This window comes from Neomonachus schauinslandi, chromosome 7 (genome assembly GCF_002201575.2).
Source record: "Neomonachus schauinslandi chromosome 7, ASM220157v2, whole genome shotgun sequence".
Classification (NCBI taxonomy): Eukaryota; Metazoa; Chordata; class Mammalia; order Carnivora; family Phocidae; genus Neomonachus; species Neomonachus schauinslandi.
The window spans coordinates 37,148,658-37,176,599 of NC_058409.1; the positions used below are offsets into that span (position 1 = coordinate 37,148,658).

A 27,942-nucleotide genomic window follows, 5' to 3' on the forward strand; every position below is an offset into this window, starting at 1 on the left:
CAGTAATTGATATAAATCAATCTATGGATATTTTCATCCTTTCAATAAGATTGCTTTTACCCATTAAGAGTTAATCCCCATGCCCACCTGAGTCCCAGGCAACTACTAATCTAGTTTTTGTATCTCTACTTTTGCTTTTTCTGGCAATTTCATATAAATTAAATTATAAATAAGTCATGTCTTAATGTCTGGCTTCTTTTCACGTACCTTAATGTTTATGAGGTTCATCCATGTTGTAGCCCGCGCTAGTAGATCATTCCTCTTTAGTGCTGAATATTATTCCACTGTATGAATATATCACCTTTTGTCCACTCACCAGTTAATGGACATTTAGCCTTTCTTCAGTTTTTGGCAATTCTGAATAATGCTGCAATGAATATTTGTGTACAAGTCTTTGCAAGGAAATATGTTTTTATTTCTCTTGGTTAGATAGCTAGGAGTGGAATTGCTAGGTGAAATGGTAATATTATGTTTAACTTTTTGAGAGACTCACAAACTATTTTCCAAAGTGATTGCACCATTTACATTTTCACCTGCAGTGTATCAGAGTTCCCTTTTCTCAGCATCCTAAGCTAATACTTCTTATCACCTCTTATTTATTATAGCCATTCAGATATGTATGACATTTATGATTTTAATTTCCACTTTTCTAATTCCTAATGATGCTGCCCATTTTTTCATCTGTATTCTCCTTAGTGAAATATCTATTTGTAGCTCTGCCCATTGTTTGTTTGGGTTGTCTTATTATTGAGTTGTAATAGTCCTTTGTAAATTCTGGATATAATTCCTTATTGAGTATATTTTTTGCAAATATTTTTCTCCAGTCTGCTGCTTGCCTTTTCATTCTCTTAATGGTGTCTTTTGAGGTGCAAAAGTTTTGAATTTTGATAATGTCTAATTCATCAATTTTTTAATGGACCTTGCTTTCGTATTGTATCTAGGAAACTTTTGCCTCTTCTTATGTCTCAAAGATTTTATCCTATGTTTTATTCTAAAAATCTTATTGTATTTGCACTTACCTTTATGTCTAGGACCCATTTGAGTTAACTGTTTTATATGGTGGGGTCTAAGTTCATCATTTTTGGAAGTGGATAGCTAATTGTCTCAGCATCATTTGTTAAACCAACTCTCCTTTCCCAGCACCTTTGCCAAAAATCAAGTGACTATGAAGCTTTATGTCTGGACTCTTAATTCTCTTCCATTGATACATAGGTCAATATGCCAGTACCACACTGTCTTAATAACTATAGCTTTATAGGACATTTAGAAATTGGAAAGTCAAAGTCTTATTTTCTTCCTCTTCAAAATTATTTTGGTTATTCTAGATGTTTTGCATTTCCTTGTAAATTTGAGGAGCTGCTTGTCAATTTATGCAGAAGCAAAAGGCCTGTTGGGAATTTGATAGGGATTTCACTGACTCTATAAATCAATTTGGGCATAATTGACATCTTAACAATATTTGAGTTTTCCAATCTATGAACATGGGGTAGTCTTTAGTTACCTAGATCTTCTTTAATTTTCCTAAGGAAAGTTTTATAATTTTCTGTGTAAGGGTCTTGCACAAGGTTCCTAAATTTATTCCTAAGCATTTTATTCTTTTTGAAACTTCAATGAATGCACTATATTCTTCATTTCATTTTCATAGTGTTCATTGCTTATTTAGACAAATGCAATTGATTTTTGTATACTGATCTAGTATCCTGCAACCTTGCTGTTTTATTTATTCTAATAGTTTTTTGTGTGTGGTTTTCTTATGATTTTCTATATGCTGAATCATGTGTGTGATTAAAGGTAGTTTTGTTTCTTTCCAATATGGATGTCTTTTACTGATTTATTATTATTATTTTCTTTTGGCTAATTACACTGGCTAGAACCTACAGTACTATATTCAATAGAAGTGAGAGCAGATGATCTTGCTTTGCTTCAGATCTTAGAGGGAAAGCCTTCAGTCTTTCTCCATTAAGTATGATGGTCACTGTAGGTTTTATCACAGATGCCCTTTATCAGATTGAATAAGCTCTCTTTTATTCCAAGTTTGTTAAGTTATTAAGAGTTTTATCATGAATGAGTGTTTTGTGGACTGCTTTTCCTGTATATAATGGGATGATCTTATGTTTTGTCCTTTAATTATTAATATTATGTATTCTATTAATTGATTTCCAGGTGTTAATCTCATTTGGTCCTGGTGTAGAATTTTTTAAATATGTTGATGGACTTTAATTGCTCATTTTTTGAGAGTTAAACCTGAATTCTTATGATCAGTAAAAATGGAGATATTGCAGTAACAATTAAATACAATACATAATACATAATAATAAATACAATAATACACATCAAGTACCTAGCATGGTATCTGACACATAGTAAAAAGTCCAACTAGGGGCGCCTGGGTGGCTCAGTTGGTTAAGCGACTGCCTTCAGCTCAGGTCATGATCCTGGAGTCCCTGGATCGAGTCCCGCATCGGGCTCCCTGCTCGGCAGGGAGCCTGCTTCTCCCTCTGACCCTTCCCCCTCTCATGTGCTCTCTCTCTCTCAGTCTCTCTGTCTCAAATAAATAAATAAAATCTTTAAAAAAAAAGTCCAACTAGTGAGAATCATGTAGCTTATGCCATTGACAGTAAGTGTCTTCATATGACATTTCATCTTATGAAATAATGGGAAATAACTGCATAAAATTAATCTGCTTAATACCAGAGCTATATTACATTCATGGGTGGAAGAAGGAAAGGTAATTAAGAGCTAACATTTACCTATTGCAAGCTATCTTCCAAGCTCTGTTTTAAGTATTTAATATGTATTAATTCACTTCCCAATTGCCCTGTGAGGTTTGTACCATTGTAGATGGGGATGTTGAGGGCTTATATAACTTCTTCCAGTTGTAAAGACATTAAGGGGAAGAGCTGGGATTTGGACACAAGCAGTCTGGCCCCAAAACCATGTTCTTTACCACTATGTTATGTGCCATGCTTTGTGCTAATTACTTCACAAATGTTATACCTAATATACTCTTTGCCACATGGTGCATAAAATCACTACCAATGTGCAGATAACCTCTCTGAGTTTAAAAGATTTGCTCCAAATTCACATGTGATATTTAAACCCAGACCTATCTGACATTTATTTATTTATTTATTTATGTAGGCTCCATGCCCAGTGTGAAGCCCAGTGCAGGGCTCAAACTCACAACCATGAGATCAAGACCTGAGCAAGATCAAGAGTTGGATACCTAACCTACTGAACCAACCAGGCACCCCCATATTTATTTTCTAATTGTATTTTTCTTAAGTGTGTTTTTAATTGATTCTTTGATGAATCAATCAATATAGTTTTTCTCCAAAACCTGAATGCTTTTAGAAGCAGTAACTAATATCAGAATTCATTTCCTTTGTTTTTCTAGATAATGATATTAGAACCGACCCTTGCTAAGGTAGAGTCTGAATGAAGATTTGGCTACAGCAGTTCTGCAATAGGCAGCAGGTTCTTCTAGTGTCACTATTTTCAAGTTTTTTTGACTGCAAACCATAGGAAGAAATATATTTTTCATCACAATCTAGTAGATATACTCACAGAGACATACATATTCACAAAACCAAAAGTTTCATAAGCGATGTTTTTTTCTGTGCTATTCAATCTATTTTATTTCTTTAAAAAAAAGTGCTTGTTGGGCTCCTGGGTGGCTCAGTTGGTTGGGCAACCCCCTTCGGCTCAGGTCATGATCCTGGAGTCCCGGGATCGAGTCCCACATCGGGCTCCCCGCTCAGCAGGGAGTCTGCTTCTCCCTCTGACCCTCCCGACCCTCCCCCCTCTCATGCTCTCTCTCAGTCTCTCTCTCTCAAATAAATAAATAAAATCTTTAAAAAAAAAAAAAAAAAGAAGAAGTAGGAGTTTGGAGGGTGCCTGGTGGCTCAGTCGGTTAAGCGTCTGCCTTCGGCTCAGGTCGTGATCCTGGAGTCCCGGGATCGAGTCCCGCATCGGGCTCCCTGCTCAGCGGGGAGTCTGCTTCCCCCTCTGACCCTCTTCCCTCTCATGCTCTCTCTATCTCATTCTCTCTCTCAAATAAATAAAATCTTTAAAAATATATAAATAAATAAGATAAATAGATAAAGTGCTTGTTAGAATCAACCAAACTGATTTCATAACCCATTAATAGGTTATAAGCCACAACTTGAAAAATGTTGCATTGGAAATATTTTAGATCTCTTCCAATGCTCAGATTCAGATTTATCTCAAGATGGCTTCCATGAGACAGCTTCAAGCATGAGTGACTTCTTCGAACTTAGTTGGTAATCATACTAATTTATAAGAATAGACTCAAAATGTATGAAAGACCTAAATGTGAGACAGGAATCCATCAAAATCCTAGAGGAGAACACAGGCAGCAACCTCTGTGACCTTGGCCACAGCAACTTCTTGCTGGACACATCTCCATAGGCCAGGGAAACAAAGGCAAAAATGAACTATTGTGATTTCATCAAGATTAAAAGCTTTTACACAGCAAAGGAAACAGTCGACAAAACCAAAAGACAACCAACATAATGGAAGAAGATATTTGCAAATGTCTTATCAGATAAAGGGCTAGTATCCAAAAATCTATAAAGAACTTATCAAACTCAACACCCAAAGAACAAATAATCCAATCAAAAAATGGGTAGAAGACATGAACAGACATTTCTGCAAAGAAGACATCCAAATGGCCAACACACACATGAAAAAATGCTCCACATCACTCAGCATCAGGGAAACACAAAGCAAAACCACAATGAGATACCACCTCACACCAGTCAGAATGGCTTACATTAACAAGTCACAAAATGACAGATATTGGCAGGGATGTGGAGAAAGGGGAACCCTCTTACACTGTTAGAAGGAATGTAAGCTGGTGCAGCCACTCTGGAAAATACTATGGAGGTTCCTCAAGAAGTTAAAAATAGAGCTACCATATGACTTAGCAATTGCACTACTGGGTATTTACCCCAAAGATACAAATGTAGTGATCCGAAGGGGTACGTGCACCCCAGTGTTTATAGCAGCAATGTCCACAATAGACAAGCTATGGAAAGAGTCCAGATGTCCATCAACAGATGAATGGATAAAGAAGATATATTACACACACACACACACACACACACACACACACACACACACACACAGGAATACTATGCAGCCATCAAAAATGAAATCTTGCCATTTGCAATGACATGGATGGAACTAGAGGGTATTATGCTAAGCAAAATAAGTCAATCAGAGAAAGACAATGATCATATGATCTCACTTTTATGTGAAATTTGAGAAACAAAACAGGATCATAGGGGAAGAGGAAAAATAAAAGAAGACAAAATCAGAGAGGGAGACAAACCATGAGAGACTCTTAAATATAGGAAACAAACTGAGGGTTGCTGGAGGGGAGGGAGGTGGGGGGATGGGGTAACTGGGTGATGGGCATTAGGGAGGGCACATGATGTGATGAGTACTGGGTGTTCGATAAGACTGATGACTCACTGACCTCTACCTCTGAAACCAATAATACATCATATGTTAATTAATTGAATTTAAATTAAAAAAATAGATCTGGTTGTTCTTTAAAAAAAAAAAAAAGAATAGAACCTAAGGAATGTATGTATATCACACACACCCAAAGCTTGTGTTTTAACCTTTTTCTTTCCTTTCTTTAGTTCATTTATTAATTTGTTATTTTTTTTTCTACAGCTATTTGTAGAGGCTACATTTCAGGCAGTATATAGGTGCTCAGGAGTCAAGGATGAGTAAAAGCAGGCATGCATCCTGGTAGCATAGTGGGAATGAAAACAGTTAAGCCAAAAGCACACAAGAAAATATTTTCAGATTATGCTAAATTCTGTGAACAAGACTATGGCATTGTATGTAACAAGGTGACCTGATTTAATATGGAGTATTAGAAATGTCTCTGTGAGAAGTGTCACTTGGGCTGAGGAGGGTGAAAGATGAAAAGAACCGGGCAGTGGACAGCATCGTGAACGTAGGCATGGGCCACACCACATCACAGTCTTCTAAGGCTGGAGAGAGCATGAATTACTAGATGAGGGATGGAAGAGATCTAAAGTTAAGTCTGAAAAAGTAACAGAGACAGGCCATACAGGATCCTATAGACAATGGAAAGAGGTGAAAGGGTTTTATGCGGCTGGATGATACAAGGCTCACCGTGTAAAAATATAACTGGGGTGTGTAGAAAGGACTGGAGAGGTCCAAGATTATCCAGAGAAAGCTATGAGTAGCTACAACCATAGTCTGGGTCAAACAGAATGGAACAGGGTGGAGTACATAGTAGTCTTCTATTGATTATCTCTTATCCTACTGAGCACACTGCAATGCATCTCATATGCACTGGGACCAGACTTAGTATTTTTGGAGCTGTCAGCTAAGAAATAAAAGTCATGGAAATGCAACAGTGAGTCTCTGTGATAAATGGACAAGGTATAAGGAAGCTCTTACTCTTTTATCAATAAATATTAGACTATGGTATGAACTTGCATGTTCTAGTTATCACCAAACTATATTATGCCCACATATTTTACTGGATTTGGTTCTGTATAATCAAATACTTATCTTCCCTTTCTCTGAGAGTTTTTAAGATATCTATAAAGGGCTTCAAATCTGATGTGCTGAAGGAGAAAAATGATTCTTAACAGCAAAACCTGGCTCCATGATTAAATAAATTTATATTCATACTGGACAAGGGAAGCATGTTGTCTCTTGCCTGGGCTGCTTCTTTCTTTGATTAATAATCCCTTGCATGGCAGAACCCTGTTGTTAACTTGCCTATGACTGACACCTTTATCTATCTGTTCTTGGAATAAAAATAGCTTCACTCAGGTCTCAGTAAAAATGGTTGTTCATCAGGGCGAATTTAATAATACCATTGCCCCTCCTTAGAGTTCAGTGGAGATGGGAGAGGAGTCCTCTGGTATGTCGCCAGGTTTCTGACCTCCCATGGGAGCTGAACGCAGTCAACAGCTGCCCTGTATGCTCGCTCGGTCTGCCTAGGCTGTTTGCCTTGACATCTCTTCTTTTTTTGATACCCAAGCCTCACCCATATCACCACCGCTACCCCATTTGCCACCAATCCGAACAGACCTCACTCACATCCCCTAAGGGATCATTTGTTTCATTAGCTGAAAGCAGCTGAAGGTGCAACAGGTCCCAGGCATGATTACATGTTTTTTAGCACATCGATGCTTACTGAAAGAGCTTTAAAACACAACAAATATAATGCGCAGTAGTGCAGAGGGAAATTTATGAACCGAACAGCCTGGGTCCAGGAACTTTTTCTGGTACCCATTAAACCTATGGCAGGGATGACCAGCCAGTCATCACACTGAGGTGAAGAATATCATTTCCAGAAGATAACACCAAAAATGTATTCACTGTCAGATTTTTAAAAAAGCACCTCCTGTGTTTCTGTCTAACTCCCCCAAGGGCTTCATTTCTGTCATCTTCTATGTGAATCAGTCTTCAGTGATAAACAAAATTTTATTCATTGGACAAGTAAACATCAGGGACTGTTAGTCTTCGTTAGAATGTTACTGCCTCAGATTAATGATCCATTGAATTTCTCTTGTTTCTTTTCCTTGCAAATCCCCACCTTTTCCTTTAGCGCAGTGATTGGTATAAAGAAGAAAAAATACTAAGTACGGTTCTTCAGTTATTGATAGTCTACATTTCTTTCCTGAGCAAAGAATTTGTCACCAGGAATTAGTTTGCATCCCTGGGCACTGCTCGAAGACACTTAATTCTTTGATTCAAATAAAAGTTTAAAATGTGATCTCAGTGACATTATGTCAAAAGAAACATGTCAAAACAGTGCTGGTTCAGAGAGCATTATTGTGCCTAGAAATCATGTCTTTGCTTTGAAGGAACAAAATAAATCATAGCAGCAGGAATGCATTTTTTTTACAAGAGGCTCTCTGCAAACAGCAGAGGCCAGTTCTTCTCTCCCGTGTCTCATTTACTCTTCCCATCTCTCCAACCCATGCTCCCTCAAGTGTGAAGTCCATGCCTGATGGTACATCCTGCTTAAAACTCTTCAATGTCACCCCAATGCCTGCAGACTTGTGAAAAGGCACCTGTCATGGGATCTGCCCTGTGCTCGTCTCTAGGCTCAAGCTTCCCCTTCATACCTGTTGTTGTTTTTAGAGCAAACCCAAACTATTTTCCTTTCTCCACTCACACTATGTTCTTTCCCATGTCTGTGCTTAGTGCAGGCTATTTTTGTCTATCAAATCTTACTTTTGGACCTGGAGAACTCTTCAGCTCTACCATGTATTAGGTGTTTGACTTTGTGCATATTACTTCACCTGGCCTTCATTTCCTCATTTCTAAAGTGGGAGCTTAAGAGCAGCATTTGGGGGCCCATGGGGTGCCATTCGTAGAGGGCTTCAGCACCTGCCCCAGAGAAGAGGCTCAATGGAGACATCAGTGACACTGGCTGCATTTTGTGCTTATTACTGTCACCATCCTTCAAAATGGAACTCAGGTCTCGCTTCTGCTGAGAAGCTTTCCCTTACTTCCCCATCCCAAAGTGAATTACTTCCTTGTACTATGCATTTTTTTATTGCCCCTTTATATCTTTTTCTTATCATTAATGTGGTACATGATTTGTTATAAGGTTGCTGGGCAATGAAGTTGATCATGTGGAAAAATGGGAATGAGAATGGTTCAAGGACACCTCCTAATTCATGTTTTATGGACCTCCTGCAATAGTGTGGTTAGGATATGATTGTTAATGGTAAGTGGACGAGTGGATTTTCTTTAGTTCCTGAGCTTTATAGCTTTGTAAGCTAATAGTTATTGAGTGCTTACTATATGTCAGGCAAGACATTAAATGTTCTATTTGTTCTTTACTATGACCAAATGTGGTAGGTATTCTTATTATTCCCCTTCACACATGTGGAAACTGAAGGTCTAGGATCATAGAGCAAAGATAGACCATCTGCAACCAAAGCTTGAACTCTTCGCTAAAGAACACTCTGTTCTGATCTATGAGGTGTTATTTGCCTCTGGGATGCTATAGTGTGCAAATGTATTTAATACACTTTCATTTCTAATTCTATTCCAGGTACTCCTTCCAAGATGAGGAGGATATGTTCATGGTAGTGGACCTCCTGCTGGGCGGGGACCTGCGTTATCACCTGCAGCAGAATGTCCGTTTCCAGGAAGATACCGTGAAGCTCTTCATCTGTGAGCTGGCCATGGCCTTGGACTACCTGCAGAGCCAGTGCATCATCCACAGGTCAGTTAGGTCCAAGGGGACAGCCTTGCACTGAATGTACAGGAGAGAATTCACAACCTGGTGCATTCAACAAGTTCTTGTTGAACATGACAGATAATCCTCACTGAACTCTTGCAACAGTCCCTTAAGGTAGTCTTACTGTCCCTCTTATGAAGATTTAAAAAAAAAAATGAGCCCATTGAGCTTAATTTGCTCAAAGTCACAGTTAGTAAACAATAATACCAGAATCAATGAGTATTGGCACTAGACAAAGAAAAGGTGACATACAAGAATGTATCTCCTTCACTTGTGGAATCTGTGTTAAATGAAACAAAGAAATAGACAAGTAGCTATAAACCCTAACAGACAATAGACAGAAAAGGATAATACTTTAATTTGTAGATATTGGTAGGTGGGGTGCTTGGGTGGCTCAGTTGGTTGGGTGTCTGACTCTTGATTTCAGCTCAGGTCGTGATCTTGGGGTTGTGGGATCAAGCCCTGTGTCAGGCTCTGCACTCAGCGGGGAGTCTGCTTCACATTTTCTCTCCCTCTCCCACTCCCTCCCACTCATTCTCTCCCTCTCTCAAATAAATAAATAAAATCTTTAAAAAAAGATATTGGGGGGCGCCTGGGTGGCTCAGTCGTTGGGCGTCTGCCTTCGGCTCAGGTCGTGATCCCGGGGTCCTGGGATCGAGCCCCGCGTCGGGCTCCCTGCTCGGTGGGAGGCCTGCTTCTCCCTCTCCCACTTCCCCTGCTTGTGTTCCCTCTCTCGCTGTCTCTCTCTGTCAAATAAATAAATAAAATCTTTAAAAAAAAAAATAAAATAAAATAAAAAAATAAAAAAATAAAAAAATAAAAAATAAAAAAAGATATTGGTAGGGTTTTTTTGTTTGGTTTTTATTTAAATTCTAGTCAGTTAACAAATAATGTAATATTGGTTTCAGGAGTAGAATTTGTGTGATGTAAAGATATTGGTATTTTTAATGATGATTTCCTATATAGTATCTCAATTTCTATAATAACCTGTGATAAGTGATCAGAGCAGGTATAGTTGGACAATATTAAATATGAGAAAACTATCATTTGGAGATACTAATTATCATCCAGGGTATTTATGAGAATTTTTTATTAAGTTTCTAATTTTAATTTCAGTATAGTTAAAAGTCTTATATTAGTTTCAGGTGTACGGTATAGTGATTCAACAATTCTGCACATTACTCAGTGCTCATTATATAAGTGCACTCCTTAATCCCCTTCACCTATTTCACCCCCCCCCACCAACCTCCCCTCTTGTAACCATCCATTTATTCTGTATAGTTAAGAGTCTGTGTCTTGGTTTGTCTCTCTCTCTCTCTCTTTTTTTCCCTTTGCTTATTGTTTTGTGTCTTAAATTCCATGTATGAGAGCAATCATATGGTATTTGTCTTTCTCTGACAGACTTATTTCACTTAGCATTATACTCTCTAGCTCCATCTATTTCATAGTACTGGAAGTCCTAGCCACACCAAGCAGACAACAAAAAGAAATAAAAGGCATCCAAATTGGTAAGGAAGAAGTAAAACTTCCACTATTCCTGGATGACATGATACAATATATAGAAAACCCTGAAGACTCCACCAAAAAGTACTAGAACCGATTCAGTAAAGTCAGTAAACCTAGGTCTCTCTGAACCCAGTCATAGCTCTGTCTACTATAATAACTTGCATTTCATTACACATATGAAATATATGCATTAAGTACACATCATTAAGTGAAAAATCAACACATGTGAGTCTGCCACTGTCTTATTTCTAATCTTTGAAGAATTTGCGAGGTTTTTAAGTATGTTTACATCTTTACAGTGTAGTAAAAATTTTGCCAAATAAAATATTTGCCAACCATTAAGTTGATGCTTACCTAAAATTTATCTAGATTAGTACAGAGCCTGTGGGTGAAGATATAGCATCATAATTTATAGATTCTTTGTGCAGGCACTATGGAACAATCTGTGTGTGTGTGTGTGTGTGTGTGTGTGTTTGTGTATGTGGCCTTGACCCTGTATACTTATATGCTCATTGTTTAATTTCCTGTCTTTCGGAGGACCTATTTGTTTTGGAAGTGTGCTATTCAGGCAACAGATGAACAGAAAGCAGACCAGTTAATCATGTAGGATCTTGGAAGTAAATGAACACACCCGGTGTTTTGTCAGTAACTGGGAACCCTGTTCCCAAGCAGTCTTTCTGCCATACTGACTTTCTGGTCCCCCCCAGTTCTTTCTAAGGAGGAACTTTCCTATTTGCAGTCTATGGTGTCCTTCTCAGGGTATTCATGCTCACTCATCTGACCCAAGATTGCCAACCCACAATCTGGTTGGGTTGCTGACACTCTGGATCTCAGAAAGGAGGCAGGTACTATGAGAAGTCCGCATGGCTACAAGTACCTTTCAACTTTCTTCTTTCCCTGTTTGAATCTGGGCCCCTGCCTTCTTTCTCTGGGCTTCATTTGTTCTGCCCTATGCTTAGAAGTGTGTTCCAAAAGGAATTCAGGAGGGGGAAAAAAAACAAACAGAAAAGTCAACACAATTTGTACCCTAAGGAGCTTGCTAACACCAGGCATCGCTGTCCATTCCTTCCTCCCTTGCTCTCTGTTGCTCTCATCATTCTGCCACTTAAATAAGAAACCAAGGATTAACTTTTTGCCTCTTGGCCTTTACACACTCACAATTATTACTTCATGCCCATTCTCAGAAGAGCCTCTTTGTACTAAAGTGTCTCCTCACCATGGCAAATGAATGCAAACTCAGTGACATTCTGAGCATGGTGTTAAAATGAGAGGACATCTTCTTGGGTTCAGAAAATAATGCAGGTGTATTTCTGTTGTCTGTAAGGCCCCACTGCACTTCCCATGTGTTATGTATGTATGTGTATATATACACATATATATGTATTTTTTAAAGAATTTATTTATTATTTGAGACAGAGAGAGCAAAAGCCGGGGTGGGCAGAGGGAGAGGGAGAAGCAGACTCCCCGCGGAGCAGGGAGCCCGACGCGGGGCTCGATCCCAGGACCTGAGCTAAAGGCAGACGCTTAGCCGACTGAGCCACCCAGGCACCCCACACGTGTTACATTTGATAGGCAACTGTAGCACTTTGTACCTCTCCTGAGGAGCTGTGACATGTTTACGAGCAACTACTTAATATCTGCTGCTCTCCTACAGTGTAAACCTCATGAGTTAGGGCTCGTGCGTTTTGCTTTTCACTGTATAACCAGCATGTAGTAAAAATATGAGGGAATGAACACTACCTCAACCATACAAATGATTGACTAAAAGCCAGATTTATAAATAACAAAGACAAAATTAAAATACAAGACATTAAAGCCAAGAATTTCAAACCTACCTTGGTCTTCACATAGAGTAACCATATAATTTATCATCCAAACCAGACTACCCCTGAAAATGAAAGGAGTTGCTATTAATAATTATGCTTGGGCAACGAGCAAACCCATAAGTGTTCTGGAAAAAATCAGGACATGTATCAACATCATTAAGGCTTTTCAAGACAGTAGTGACCAAATAAACATGTTAATTGGGAGATTGCCTGGATAATCATGGCTTTCTGCCTCCAGAGTACCAAATATCAAATTGAGAAGGTGTCAAGTGGCTTAAAATACAGAGACACAGTAAAGTAAGCTGTGTTCCTTTATCTGAGGTGTTAAAAGGATAATAATGATGGCCACTCCAAGGCTCCGGCTCACGGGGCAGAGTTAAAAGTGTGAAGAGCAACAGGGAAGAAGAACAGGCTTTCGAGTACTCTAATTCTCTTTTTAAAATCTTTCTTCAGGGGCACCTGGGTGGCTTAATCAGATAGCGCCTGACTCTTGGTTTCAGCTCAGGTCATGATCTCACGTCATGAGATCAGCCCCACATCCACACTTAACATGTAGGCTGTTTAAGATTCTCTCTCCCCCTCTCTCTCTCTCTCAAAAAAAAAAAAAATCTTTCTTAAAAAAAATCCACAAAATTCATGCTAGATTTGATGGAATCTAAGGTAACAAAACATCTTTCAGCTACTCAGAAAATTGGATTATAAGACACATCCTGAGTTCTGAGTTTTTACAGTGTGAATGAAGAAAACAGAATCTATGAAATTCAGTCGCTTCCTAAGACAAGGAAAGACCATCTGCATATATAAAATATGTGACTTCCTAATTTCAGACTCAAAACAACATTTTGTCTCTGGACACGGTAGAAGATTCAAAATCATCCCCATCAGTCAGCAAATGCGGGGCAGTGTCAACAGTGGGCTGCCATTTACTGAGGGCTTCCCGGGGCGCAGGTGCTCTCCCGAGCACTTGTGATTTATTTCATTTCATCTGCTCACAACCAGGAGGCTGAGGGTGTTACTGTCCCCATTTTACAGCCCAGGAAACTGGTTTAGAAAGATGAAGTAACTCGCCCGAGGTCGCGTGGCTAACAAGTAGGTGAGGCATCACTGAAGAAAATGCAGATGTCTTCACCATTCTCCCCACTCGTGGTGGTCAGCATGGTTGTGGCTTGGGGGGGTGGGGGGGTTGGGGACAAGGTGAGGCATGGCCACTGCCTGCAGGTACTCAGTCTGGAGGCCCAGGTGAAGATGGTACATATGGAACCAACTGACGAGAGAGTGGCGTACAACTAGATGCTAAATTGTGTGAGAAAGCCTGAAGTACTTCAGACAAGATGACGGTTTGGGGTGACAAAACAAAGTTTCTTGAGAGCTCGGAGGATTTATAAAGGGTTTTCACAATGAGAGCAGAAAGAAGAGTCCAGTCTATGTCAGAGGAAGCGTACTCTGAAAGCACTCATTTATCTCCCTGTGTTACATAGAACAGTCTGTTTTTAATTTTTTCTTCATGTTGACCTTCCTGTCAGCAGTGTCTACTTTTTTTAAATACCATAAATGCTGTTTCTTTCATAAATTCCAAACAAGACATAAAGGGGGAGTTGTTTTATTTTGTGTACCTTTTTTTTAACCCACTGACTTTAATTTTGGGTAGTTTCCTAAATGTGTAGAATATTTAGCTGCTTGTCCTCAACTTTAGAAACTTCCTTTTCTACAGTTGTTGTGAAAGACACAGGATTGCACACTAAGCATTAATTTTGAATTGTGTAATTGGACGCTTTTCTTAGCAAGACGTCAAACATTTTTCTATGAGGACAGCTTGAAAATCAGCGTAGTTTCCAAGTGATGGCCAGTTTCTAGCTCTAGTAACTTACATTTAATCAGGGAGTAAAGATTTTAAAATGTAGACACAGTGATTATTTGCTTTTATGAAGAAAACAAGGAAAATGAAACCCGTTAGAATCCTTCCTGTGGGGATAGTACTATTTGATTTGTTGATTGCCACAGTCTCTCCAGTGACTAATGTGATAGAAAGTCCACATGGCTACAAGTACCTAACAACTGGTCAGATGTTAAAGAAGCCTCAATTACAAATCCACGCTAATGAGGCGAATTGGAAGAGTGAAAGAGTAAGTTATCCTGGATCAAAATGCTATTTGTGAAGGAACGTTTGATCCTTTCTTTTCCTCTTTGTAAGAATTACCCCGCTCTCCTCAAGTTACATATATATATTCCCTGCTTTCCGAATCCTATAGGAATGAGATGAAACTCTAAGGAGGCAGTTTGTAGAGATAACTGCAGTACAACAGAGAGTTGCAAACATTTCATCTCCAGCTGATTCCAGATGTATTAAAGGAGGAAAAAAAGAAAATGTATGATTTCCCAAAATAGACAGGATGGTATTTTTATTCATCACCTTTGTCTTCTTGGCTATCACCACAGGAACCAATAATTGACACTCAGGTTCATCTCAGACCCTCCAGAAAGAGACACATAGGAACTAGTTTTCCCACATTTGCTCTTGGACTGAAGTAGCTACTTACTATCATTCTTCTAGAAATCAGCATTTCAATGGTGAAGAAAAATCTTAGGGCAATGCCTCTGCTATAAATATTCATTCAACAACTGGCTCTTGAGCACCTTGTCGCTAGACAGTGTTCTCCATGCTGATCTCCAGTGGGGAAAGGACAGACGACTGCCCTGTCATCCAGAGTTAATGATATCACAGCATGAAAGGGAGCCAAGGAAACATTTCAACATCCATGTCAGAAAGATGTTTTAATCCTGTGGCATGTAGTATAAATAAAATTGGTGGTTATGTGTGTATCCCACCACACACGCGCAAACACACACACGCACTCATTTGCATCTTCACAATGGTTATATTCATGCTTCTGATTTGGAGCCCCGGGATCACAAGATTCTTTATCAAGTGTTGTTGCTCCCTCCTAAATTTAAGCCCTTACGGGTGGAGCACCTCACTCATGTTCTTAATCCCAGCACATAATCTAATCCAGAGTGGTTGCTGAATAAATCAATGACTGAACAAATGAACAAGGACAGTACAGACTTGTGATCCTTGGGTGAACGTAGCAGGTAAAGGGTACCATGGGTGGTGATGTCTTCAGCAACTTTTTAAATTTATTCCAAACATTCCTGTTGTGTGCCCACATCATGTGGGGCCCTGTGCTGCCTTTTCCTCCGTGGTATATTAGTTTTTTATGCTATGTAAGAAATGACCACAAAGTGACTTAAAATAACCCATGTTGATTATCTCATAGTTCAGGTTAGGAGTCTAGGCACATCTTAACTGGGTTCTCTGCAAGGCTGCATTCAAGGTGTTGGCCAGAACTGGGTTCTCTCCTGCAGGCTGGCCTGGGCAAGAGTCAACTTCCAACTTCAGTCAGGATGTTGGCAGAATTAATTTCCATGTGGCTGTATGACTCGTGTTAGCTTGTTTTCTCAAATTCAGTGAGGAGAGCAAGAATCTAGAGCGAGTGTGCTAGAAAGGCAGAGTATATATCACTGAATAACCATTACATAATAGAACACAATCACAGGAGTGACATCTCATCAACTTTGTTACATAATATTGGTTAGAATCAAGCCATATAATCAGGCCACATTTGGGGCTGAGGATGATACAAGACAAGAACACCAGGAAGTGGGGATCATGGGAGTCACCCTAAGTCTGTCCACTATAATTCCTCTGAGAAGTTGTACTACAACAGATTCTGATTTCCTCTATGACCTTAAACATAGCCGCAAACTTCCCTGTCAAGGAGGTTTGACGAAATGATCCGGAATGGTTCTTTCACACCTAAGAGTCTAGGATGATTTCCTCTTAGCTCTGGTAGGATGCTCTTCAAAGTATGATTTCATTGTTTCTTTGCTCTTTACCACATAACCATTTCTCCCCAAGAAGGTTGTGTGACCGAAATGTACTATCTATGGGACGTCTGGGTGGCTCAGTTGGTTGAGCGTCTACCTTCGGCTCAGGTCATGATCTTGGGGTCCTGGGATGGAGCCCCGTGTCAGGCTCCCTGCTCACTGGGGAGCCTGCTTCTCCCTCTGCCACTCCCCCTACTTGTGCTCCCTCTCTCTGACAAATAAAATCTTAAAAGAAAAAAAGTACTATCTAAAGACCACATGACGGTGAGAAGTGATAAACAGCTGTTAGCACAGTGACCAGTTAAGGTCTTGTTTGCTGTTGAGTTGTGAACCAAAAGTATTTGCTTCAACCAAGGCCTTTAGTTTCTTACAGGCAGAGCTTTCCTGGCTGACATTTCACCTTTTTGTCTGACTCACACACACCATACTATCTTGAAAGTCACACTTCATTTTCCTGAGATGATAATGCATAGGGGAAAATGAGATCTTTCTGCAGCTAATCATTTTAGTCAGTGATTATTGAGTGACACATGAATGAACTTGCCAACTCAGTGACACCCCCAGCTTTCTGAATCCTGTGGGAGTTGAGTCATCTGGAGAGATGTTTTTCTAATTCCTGAAGGTGCCTACTCCTTTCTGTTCACCAACATTTTTTAACCATTTAATTTATACTATTAAGTACATAGATCATCTTCTTAATGACTTAAGAAGAGCTGTCATTTATTGTTCATATACCAGTGGCCACCATGATAACAAGCATTTTGTATGTGTGGCCTAATTTGATAGCCCACGGTACCGTGACAGGGTTGAAGAATTTGCCTAATATCATAGTATACTAAGGCCAGATTCAAAGCTAGGATTATCTCAGTCAAAGATATCATATATCTGCTCTTAATACAGGCTCCCTTATTTTTACTCATACAAAAATAATAGGCACCCTCAAGATCAGATGAGCTGTTTACTGTTGTTTACCCAACAGCAACAAACATTGGTTTAGATAAGTATTTTTAGTTGGTATGGGCTCTGGGCTAAATTGCATCTCTCCCAAAAAGGTATGTTGAAATCCTAAATCCAAGTATCTCAGAATGTGACCTTATTAGGAAACAGGTATATTTCCTAACCAGTTATGCACTGGTTCAGTACACAGAGGTAATCAAGTAAAACATGGCTTATTACAGTGGCCCTACTCCAGTGTAACTGGTGTTCTTATCAAAATAGGATATTTGGGCACAGAGGGAGGATGATGTGAAGGACACAGGGAGAATGCCATGTCAAAATGGAGGACTGGAGTGGTGCGTCTGCAACTCACGGAAGGCCCAAGATTGCCAACAAACCAACAGAAGCTAGGGAGAAGCGAGGAAGGGCTCTCACATAGAGGTTTCAGAGGGAGCATGGCCCCGCTAAAATCTTGCAGAACTGGAAGATAACATGTTTCTGGGGTTTTCTAAGCCCCTCAGTTGGTAGTACTCTGTTACAGGAGCCCTAGCAAACTAATCCAATATGTTTGTACAGTTTGCTTAGCTGCTAAGACTTCACTCTTCCCATGTAGCAGGTGCTACTCAGAACAGCTTCTGTCCTCACTCTTGATAGGCTGCTTCGAATATATTATGGGATGGGAGACCAGAATTAAAAAAAAAACTTGTTAAAGGGGCGCCTGGGTAGCTCAGTCATTAAGCGTCTGCCTTCGGCTCAGGTCATGCTCCAGGGTCCTGGGATCGAGCCCCGCATCAGGCTCCCTGCTCAGCGGGAAGCCTGCTTCTCCCTCCCCCACTCCCCCTGCTTGTGTTCCCTCTCTCGCTGTCTCTCTCTCTGCCAAATAAATAAATAAAATCTTAAAAAAAAAAACTTGTTAAAATTGCCTGTAAAATTAGGGTAACCCAAGAGAATATTCAATAAATCAAATCCATTGGCTTTAGTATATGGTAAACTATTTTATGTTGTCCAGAGACTATCTTTTGTGTTTCACATTTGGCAAGATACTTCAAATATCTGTGGCTTTTTTATAACATTTCTCTGGTCCAAGTTGTTTTGTTTTGCTTTTAAGCATCTATAAGGGAAGTTCAATCTTTTTCAATATACCAAAGCAGCATGTCCAGTATGAGAAAACTACAGGTCCAAAAAAATGATAGATTAACTGATTACTTGTACTGTGTACATTCCACCTGATGTTGGCTTTCTTCTTTTCAGTATATTGATAATATTTATTGTTGCAGTGGGATCAAGAATTTGGTTTCAGGCCACCATTTTCTGTGGAGCAGTTAAGAAAATGCCCTTTCTTTTTGTTTTGGTCAGTCTTCTCTTCAGTAGATCATAAGCCTTGCAAATGTTCTTTTTTTCTAACTCCCACAGCAGAAGGGCCACTTGAGCCTCAAAAACAAAACGGCAGTGCAGTAATGAGGGTATTAGGTTGATATGTTCTACCCAGCACCTGCTCCCGAGCTACCAAATAATGAATGAGCATGAATAACACATTGCGAACACAGGAGAATCTGCCTTCTTTGTATTAGCCATCAGGCAGTTTCGAAAGGAGCTTTGTGACTGGGCTTCTCAGCCAAGACCACCCATTTATGAAAACCCATGTGAAAAAGGGAGAGAATGGCTCGTTTACAGGTTAACATTTAACTAGCCTGTGCTGTGCTTCTAGTAATTTCTGTAAGTTTCCGAGTTTCATTAATATGCAGCCTGCAACTTGGTCCAAATTAAATTTTACTTTGCCTATACACATTTCAGTACAAAGCTTAAGCTTCATTCTTTCAGGTTTAGTCACTTGTTTGTGTGCTGGGCACATAGTTCTTTTTTTTTTTTACTTTTTTATTGTTATGTTAATCACCATACATTACATCATTAGTTTTTGATGTAGTGTTCCATGATTCATTGTTTACGTATAACACCCAGTGCTCCATGCAGAACGTGCCCTCTTTAATACCCATCACCAGGCTAACCCATCCTCCCCCCTCTCCAGAACCCTCAGTTTGTTTTTCAGAGTCCATCGTCTCTCATGGTTCCTCTCCCCCTCCGATTTCCCCCCTTCACTCTTCCCCTCCTACTGTCTTCTTTTTTTTTTAACATATATTACATTATTTTTTTCAGAGGTACAGATCTGTGATTCCACAGTCTTGCATAATTCACAGCACTCACCATAGCACATACCCTTCCCAATGTCTATTACCCAGCCACCCCATCCCTCCCACCCCACCCCCCCACTCCAGCAACCCTCAGTTTCCTGAGATTAAGAATTCCTCATATCAGTGAGGTCATATGATACATGTCTTTCTCTGATTGACTTATTTCGCTCAGCATAACACCCTCCAGTTCCATCCACGTCATTGCAAATGGCAAGATCTCATTCCTTTTGATGGCTGCATAATATTCCATTGTATATATATACCACATCTTCTTTACCCATTCATCTGTCGATGGACATCTTGGCTCTTCCCACAGTTTGACTATTGTGGATATTGCTGCTATAAACACTGACGTGCACGTACCCCTTTGGATCCCTACATTTGTATCTTTGGGGTAAATACCCAGTAGCAGGCACATGGTTCTTGAATAGAGCTTTGAAGAATAAAAACATATTTTGTTGTCCTCATAGAGCTCATGGTTTAATTGAAGAGATAGACAATGAACAAGGAATCAGATGTGTAAATAACCATGTTCACTACAGATTGCCCTCAGTGCTTCATGGGCAATAAGCAGGGATCTCATCTGGAGGGGGAGGCTACCTGATGCATTAGCATGGGGCTCAGAGAAGCCCCAGTTGATAGGCGACAACTGAAGTCAGACTTGTCGGACAAGCAGATCTAAGGTGGAAGTCTGTTCTGTCCTGGAGCAGAACAGTGGTCTTTGCAGTCAGAACACGTGAGAAAGGGGGAGAGTAGTTCAAGCAGCTGTAAGAGAGGGGATCCGAGGCCAGATCAGCTCACCATGTTCAAGCAAATATTTATTTCCCATTTGTACTTGAGTGAAAATACAAAGCCAGTCCAAAAAAGGGGACATATTTGAATTTGTTATCACTTTGGACATAAGAATAGAGCATATACAGTGGGTGGTATGAAAATAAGGCTGGAGATGATAGAGAATGGCGTACACTAGCTAATCCAGATGTCAGGGTAAGACCAAGCCTGCAGACGAAGGGTCTAAGGGGCTCACTCTGCAGGTAATGGATTAGTATGCTTTTTCCAAGATTTATTTTTCTAATTTGTAAAATGGATTTAATAATGTCATAGGTAATACAGCTGCAAAAATATGGCAATTTCCTGTTACATGCTTGGGAAAACAGGGATGGCTAATGAAGGGAAGCCATATTGCTATTTTCCAGAGCGATGTCAAGCAACTAAGGCTATTACGAAGCCGTAGGATATTAGAGGTGAAGGTTATCTTAGAAATCAAGTCCGACCTCCATCCAAAGACAAAATTCCTTCCACAACTCTCCAAAAAGAAACTGTCTTCCTAGCCTTTCAATAGGTCAGAGATGGGACATTGGCTGCCACATAAAGTCATCCATTTCATGTTCAGACACACCTGATTCTCAGAAAGTTCTTCCTCCTGTTGACTCACAGGCACCCTCATGGTTGGTTCTGCTGCTGCCGTGGGAGCCTTACATCAGACACGGCTTCTGCTTAGGCGTCCCCCATAGGTAGTGCTGTACTGGTCATTTATCAGTGGCCTCCAGGATTGTTACTGGTCAGTACCCTGTTCTGATTAGTGTTTGTTCCTTGTGAAGTATTTTGAATATCACTTCTGGTGATAGAAGTGGAGTCCTGACTTCTCATAATAATGGGTGACAACAGGATAGCTCCATCAGCTATCTGGACCTCTGGGGGCCCCATCTATGAAATAGGAAGAATCATTGCACTGACTTGATAAGGCTTTTTGAGGATAATATAGAATACAGCACTTAAAGGCTTATCCTGGTTTCTCACACGTTGCGTTAAGTGAAATATACCATCATTAGTACATCACAATGGTTCAATTACAGTTGAAAACAACTATTCCTCCTTTAATACTCTCAGTTTAACATCAGTTTCTCACCATCTAGCCCTTCCTACCACTGGACACTTCCTAATCATTTGATCCATGTTTTCTGACAATTGAACAACCACTGTGTGCAGACTACTAGACTCGGAGTTTTATCTACCTCATATCACTAAACCCTCACAGCAACTCTATAGAAACTGTTATTGTCCTCGAGATACAGAATCAGGGATCTCAGTCTCAGAAGGGTATTTCTAATCTTTTACTAGGGAAGCAAAAGTTTTTCTGAAGGCCCTTACAGTAGAATCCCCCTTAGGTCTTGTTGGCTGTTCTGGCTCATCCCCACAGTAAAGAAGGCTGTGATAAGGGAAACCAGATTCTCATGACCGATGTATGCCAATCATCCCTCACCCTGGGACTGGGTGTGTTGCTGCCAAACTGGGGTTCTATTTCTAAGAAGGCTGGACGAATTTCATGATCTCCTATAGGTAGGCAATATGGCCGCGTAGAAAAGAGAGGCTGGTACCAGATGACCTGGGACTGAATTCCAGCCAGGTCGTGTGTGACCCTGGCAAGAGAGGATATTTTCAGTTCTGGAGCTGAAATGGAACAAATTGCTTTTTACCTCACATTGAATACTCCTGTCCTCTATTTGATTATAAAAAAACAAACAAAAACCCTCTCATGACAGTTAATCTGTTATGACCAACAGATGAACACCTTCTAGTCTCTCTTACTTTGTAGACTCTTTACCTTCCTCTAACTAGTACATTTCTATCCCTAAAATCTCTTCGGATTGAGGGAAAGATCCAGGAGATCTGAGTTCAGGCCAATCTCCGTGGCGAGAGGATTTACCTCAGGTCCCTAATGCTGTGTCTTTGCTTCCCTGGTTACAGAACAGGTAAATGTGACCTAGGTTTCTAGCTGTGTGAATCCAAATTAAAGGAAATAATGGCAGTGAATGAGCACTGACTAATGCTAAAGAGCAAGGCAGGAAGCCTTGTCATTAAACATTCCGCCTCCGAAGATTACAAGTTGGCTGAAAATCTCAAGTGAGTGGGATGGTGGTATATAACCATGCTTCTCAGTGGGAGTATCTGTACTGTTGGGTCTGTATCATCAGGATAAGCATGATTTCACCTTCCCAGAACAACAGATTTACTCCACGGTAAGACACGTGGAACTTTACTTTTACATTAAAAGAGACATGGCTGTATTATAGAGCAGGGTGGAAAATATACATGATTTTCAACTATAAAAAAAAATTAAACTTGCTGCAGCCTAATGTGAGCCACATCCCAGACCCCCAGGTATGTGAGGACATTCTTCTTTCTCCTTAGGAGAACTAAAATATAAACAATTGAGATATAAACTAAGATCTCACCTCACAATCTCTGGTCATACCCCAGCTTGAGCAGTTGCTTATCATGTAATCTTGGACAAGTAATTTAAACTCTCTGAGCTCCTCTTTCTTTACCTGCAAAAATGGGTGTAATACCTAAGTTAGGGAGCTGTTGTGAGCAATAAAAGATACGTTGTCTATCAAGTAGCTGCTGTAGCATGGACAATAAATGGAAGCTGCTGAAACCATTCTGTTATTCAGGGATAGTACAGCAGTTGGGCCATTTTGTTTTGTTTTGTTTTTTTTATCAACTCTCCTCAAACCCCTCTTCCTGTGCCTGTATCAGGAATTGCTGATCGATCTTGGCACTCTTTTCTCTTGGACGTGAAGGCCCTCCTTTTCAACATGGCAGACACTACTAACTAAAGAATTGGCCCCATGCTTGGAACCTACTTGCCAAAAATAACCAAGTGAGCAATAGTGGAAAGACCATGACATTTAAATTCCAACTCTGCCATTTATGAGCTATGAAACTGCAGGCAAGTCAGTGCCCTTAAGTCTCCTTTTTTTTTTAATTTATTTTATCTATTTACTATTTATCTATTTATTTATTTAGGCAAATGTGGATAGTACTGTTTTCCTTTGGCATCTAAATGATAAATCAATGAAGGGAGGTGACTTTTAGGGAGCCTCTGTGAGACGCCTTGGGTGGCTCACAGAGGGTCAGGACTCAAAGCGTTCTGAAAGGTCAGCTGAGCAGGTGAGTATTCCCCTGCTGCACCACCCACCACTCGCTGGAGTGCTGTCAAATGCTTATCCAGCCTCAGTGACAACATCCACGTCACATTTTAAGATTTTGTGATAGTTCATGCCAACTTTGGAAGTGTCTATTAAGAAGTCCTTTCTCAGATCCTGACTTAAGAGCTTATTTGTAACTCCCTCAAGTGCTCTCTACTGAAGAATTGTCCTCTTTTTTCACCAAAGGGTCATTAGCATCTGGTTCCTACCACCCTTCCCCTTTACCAAAGAAACCTAGCTTGGTTGGGTGAATCTCTTCAAAGTTGCTTGGGTTGTGGGGATTGGAGGAGAGCGAGATGCTGAGATGGGGGTCTAATGCTCTAGCTTGTGTTTTGCTGAGGGGACATACAAGCTAAATTATTACGGCCAATGGAGGGGAAATGCAGAAGCCATGGGAGAAGACATCTGAGAGAAGAAAGGCATGGGGAGTGTGCTGGTGTCTTCAGTGATACTTGGGGAAAAGAAACACAAATTCAAAAAGGGATACTGCGTAACATTTTCATCATGGGAGGATGGTAAAATCACTGCCCTCATCACCCGATTAATATATAATGGCATTGGACCTGTGTAGTGGGATGACAAATGAAAAGCAGTGCTATCCACGAAAAGCCCTTACACCCAAAATGAATATGCAAACAGTATATGCTTATATAATGTTTTATAAATACTAGTATTTATATATAGCATTTATAAATAGTACTTATAAATACTATATATGGAATATGTATTATACATTATATTATTACAGAATATATTTGTAACTCATATCCCCCTGAACAAACTGTGGGAAATGCTGGAGTTGAACAACAACAACAAAAATAAGCAGGCAGAAAGCTGCTAAAAGAGTAAATCTTAAAAATTCTCACCAGAGTAAAACACAAAAGACAAAAAAACCTACCGTAGCTATGTTTGGTGATGGATACTAACTAGACTTATTGTAGTGATCATTTCACTATGTTCTATACCGGAAACTAATACAATGTTGTATGTCAATTACCTCTCAATTTTAAAAAATGAAATTTAAATTAAAAAAAAAAAAAAACAGAATCAGCCAGTTAGTAAAAAAGAGATGGAGGCTGTACGTGGTCCATAATGTAACTCTGACACTCTTCACTACCGCCCCCTGTTCCAAACCATGCATTTCTTCTTACAATTACCCCTTACACCCTGCCATCCCCACCTCACTTGTTTTTCTTTACATTTGTTTATGTGACCAATAGCCTTTGTGTGACATCTTAAATAATATATTATAGAATCGTATGTATATTTTTTCCCTCTCAAGAACATGGAGAGGACCCAGTTTAAGAGTACATTATGTAACAAAGAATTCAACCCAAACTGTAGACCTGTCAGAAAGCCACAGACACTGAAGGGCTTGATTGTGGTTTGGATACACTGATTTTCTTGTTCCCTGTTCTCACAATACCCCATATCGGATTGCAGGGTGAACAACTTGATTCCAGGGTAGGTACAGTGAAGGGATGTAATTAGCCTATTAAGTTCTGCTAATGACTTGTAAAGTCATTCAAGTGAGAAGAGCAGATATATCAGTTCCGCCTTGGACCCTGCCACAGGGAGCATTGTATTTCTACTGTGCTATTTATAGTTGCCACAGTAGGGCATCAGCTGATTCAGCCTTTTCTGTTTCAGCAAATCAAGACGGAATTAAGAATTTCTACAGAATGTGTGTCCCTAGAACTGCAACTTATAAAATATAATAAAATATAAATATAAAATATATATAATATTTAAAATCACAGTACTAAATGAAGTAACTTAAGTAGAGAGTAGTTATATATACGACTGAGCTCTGGGGAATCGCAGCATTTAGAGGTTGAAACAAGAAGATACCAGCAGACAAGACTGAGGAGGAATCTCTGTGGCAGGAGGAAAAGAAGGAGAAAGGGGTTTTTTGCAAGCCACAAGAATAAAGTATGTCAGAAGGGAAGGAATGATCAGCCCCCAGAGAAGTTAAGCATGATAAAAAAACAGTGCAGCCAATGGATGTGGCAAACTGGAGGTCATCAATGTACCTGACAGTGGCAATTTCAGGAAGTAGAGGGGAATGGAAGCCTGGTTAGAGGAGCTGAGGAGGAGAATGGAGATGCTGTTTCTAATTTCTCACCTATTAACCACTCAATCCAGAGTTGTTATTGCAAAGGAAAATAGTAAAATGGGACGATAAGTGGAAGTCACTCGGCATCAAAGAAGGTATTTCCAAGAGACTCAATCATAACGTACTTCATACAAGAGAGACAGAAAGAGAAGGTGTAGGAGAAGGAAGGAACACCTAGCTGAGAGAAATCCATGAGAAGATGAGAGCAGATGAGGTCCAGAGCCCCTGGAGAAGAGCTGACTGGGGTAGGTGCGGGGGCTTTTCATCTAGTATAACTGGAGGCAAGGCCATGAGTATGGATATAGAAACAGGGAGGTTGGTAGACTTAGTGGTAGATGGTTCTCTTGTCTTCGTGAAGTAAGGAGGTTCAGTCATCAACTGAGAGAAAGTGGGAGGGAACGTGGAAGAAACCTGAAGGCCGTGGGAAAGTGTGCAGTGCTCCTCTTGGAGAAGGCATCTCGCTATGGCTTGGCACACGGGTGCTGGCTTGAGATGTGGGGCCATGAGTTTGAATGAGAAGTCAATATTACTATGACTGTTTCTAGGAAAATTCAGGAGCTTGGGTGTAGGTGAGAGGAATGGGGTTGTTGGGTTTAACCAATACTGGGGTTTTAATAGGTGAGAACAATTGAAGGGGGTAAGAGAATTAAAGATTTGTAAAGGAATGTTAACAATGGCTGGGGAAGGGAACTGAGGAAATGAGTGAGAGTTGTGATGTATGAATGTGAAGTGACAGAATCAATATTTGGTGGCCTCAGGGTGCTGCATGTGCCAGCTTGGGAAGTGGATTGGATAGAAGGTGAGGTTGGTCAGTGGGCGGGCTGTTGTAACAGCAAAGGGACAGTTAGGACATAGGAGTAAGGAAACAACTGGGGTCCACAGACGGAAAGATAACTGGAGGTAATTTGGGGAAGTGAGTGCTAAGGGATTCAATGAAACATCCACAAAGACATTGTCCTCATCAGGAATGATGAATAACAAGAGAGAGAGGGAACTCATTGATGACCTGCTGATGATATGGAAGTTGTAAGAGTCCTCCATGTATATCTTAACCAAAGAATTTGGTAAAAAATGCTAAGTGTTGCGCTTTTCCAGTGCCTTTTCGTTCATAGATAAGCTTCTAAGAGGTTCATAGTTTAAAATCGGATTGACATCTTTGGCTGTGGACAATGCCTGGATGGTATTTCTGAAGATGACTATACATCAGAAGGTCCTGGAGGTCTCTGCTTGTTTTTGGACAGACACCTAGGCCCAGCCACAGAGAGTCCGACTGTCTCAGGACTGAACTAGGTCAGAGAACCCAGGTTGTTTACAGCCCTGCCAGGTGATTCTGAACGTAACCACGGAGTTAAACCATAGTATAGGTCACCATAAATGAAAGAAACGGCTTAGAATAAGTTCTCTCATACTAAGTATTATTTGACCAGGCTAAAGAGATAAGGAAGTGCTGCTAAATTTCGAAACTAGAAAATATCAACTTGTTCTATCACGAATTTTAATATAGTACACAGGGTTTATTTTCATTCTTCTGGTATGTGAATAAACAACGTTAGCACACTGCAGTTTACCCCATAGTGACTTAGAAGTTACCTCATCACATTTTGGGGAAGCTATGTACTCAGAATTTGTGTTTATACACTTTATTTTTATGTTAAAGTCCACTTTTTAAATATTTGTCTTATATTTTCCTCTTATTCCTTCTCCGAATTTAGTAGTAAGCATGCCCCTTTACCACCATAAACCTTTTGGCATAGTTCCTTATGAATTTTCTTACCCTCTCCATCCCAGAAATAACTAGATCTCATTTATATTTCCTATATTCTAGCACAGTGGCTTATCAAAGTAGTAAGTATTCGATGAATGAATGAATCTAAGACTGAAGTAAGAAGGATCACATGAGCTAATCTATTACCTCTCTGATCTCTGTATTATTCTTTAAGCTTCAAGGTAGTTTCTGGGAAAGGTAGTGGATATAACGAGATGTGGCTTCGATACTTAAGAAAAATGATGTTCTAGGATTTCATAGAAAGTTCGCGACGTGTCAAACCCACAGCAAGTCATTTTTCTCACCAAGTCCTCAAAAATTCAGGCAAAGAAATCATTATACTAATCTTGCCATACCCAAGTGTCTTCCCTCCCAGCAGAGCTCCATGGGGCCTCCTTTTTGCTGATGCTCACTGGGGCCGGTCTGGAAGAAGGAGCAAGAGCCTAA

At 40.0% G+C, this 27,942-nt stretch overlaps 1 protein-coding gene across 1 annotated transcript in view; it reads left to right on the forward strand.

The window, feature by feature from the left end:
* The window catches only part of STK32A (serine/threonine kinase 32A), an 88,756-nt gene that overhangs the window by 20,250 nt on the left and 40,564 nt on the right, over window positions 1-27,942 (forward strand). Inside the window, exon 2 of the mRNA XM_021701957.1 lies at window positions 9,092-9,265. Coding sequence (XP_021557632.1) covers window positions 9,092-9,265 — 174 coding nt within the window. The remainder of the gene's footprint in view (window positions 1-9,091; window positions 9,266-27,942) is intronic.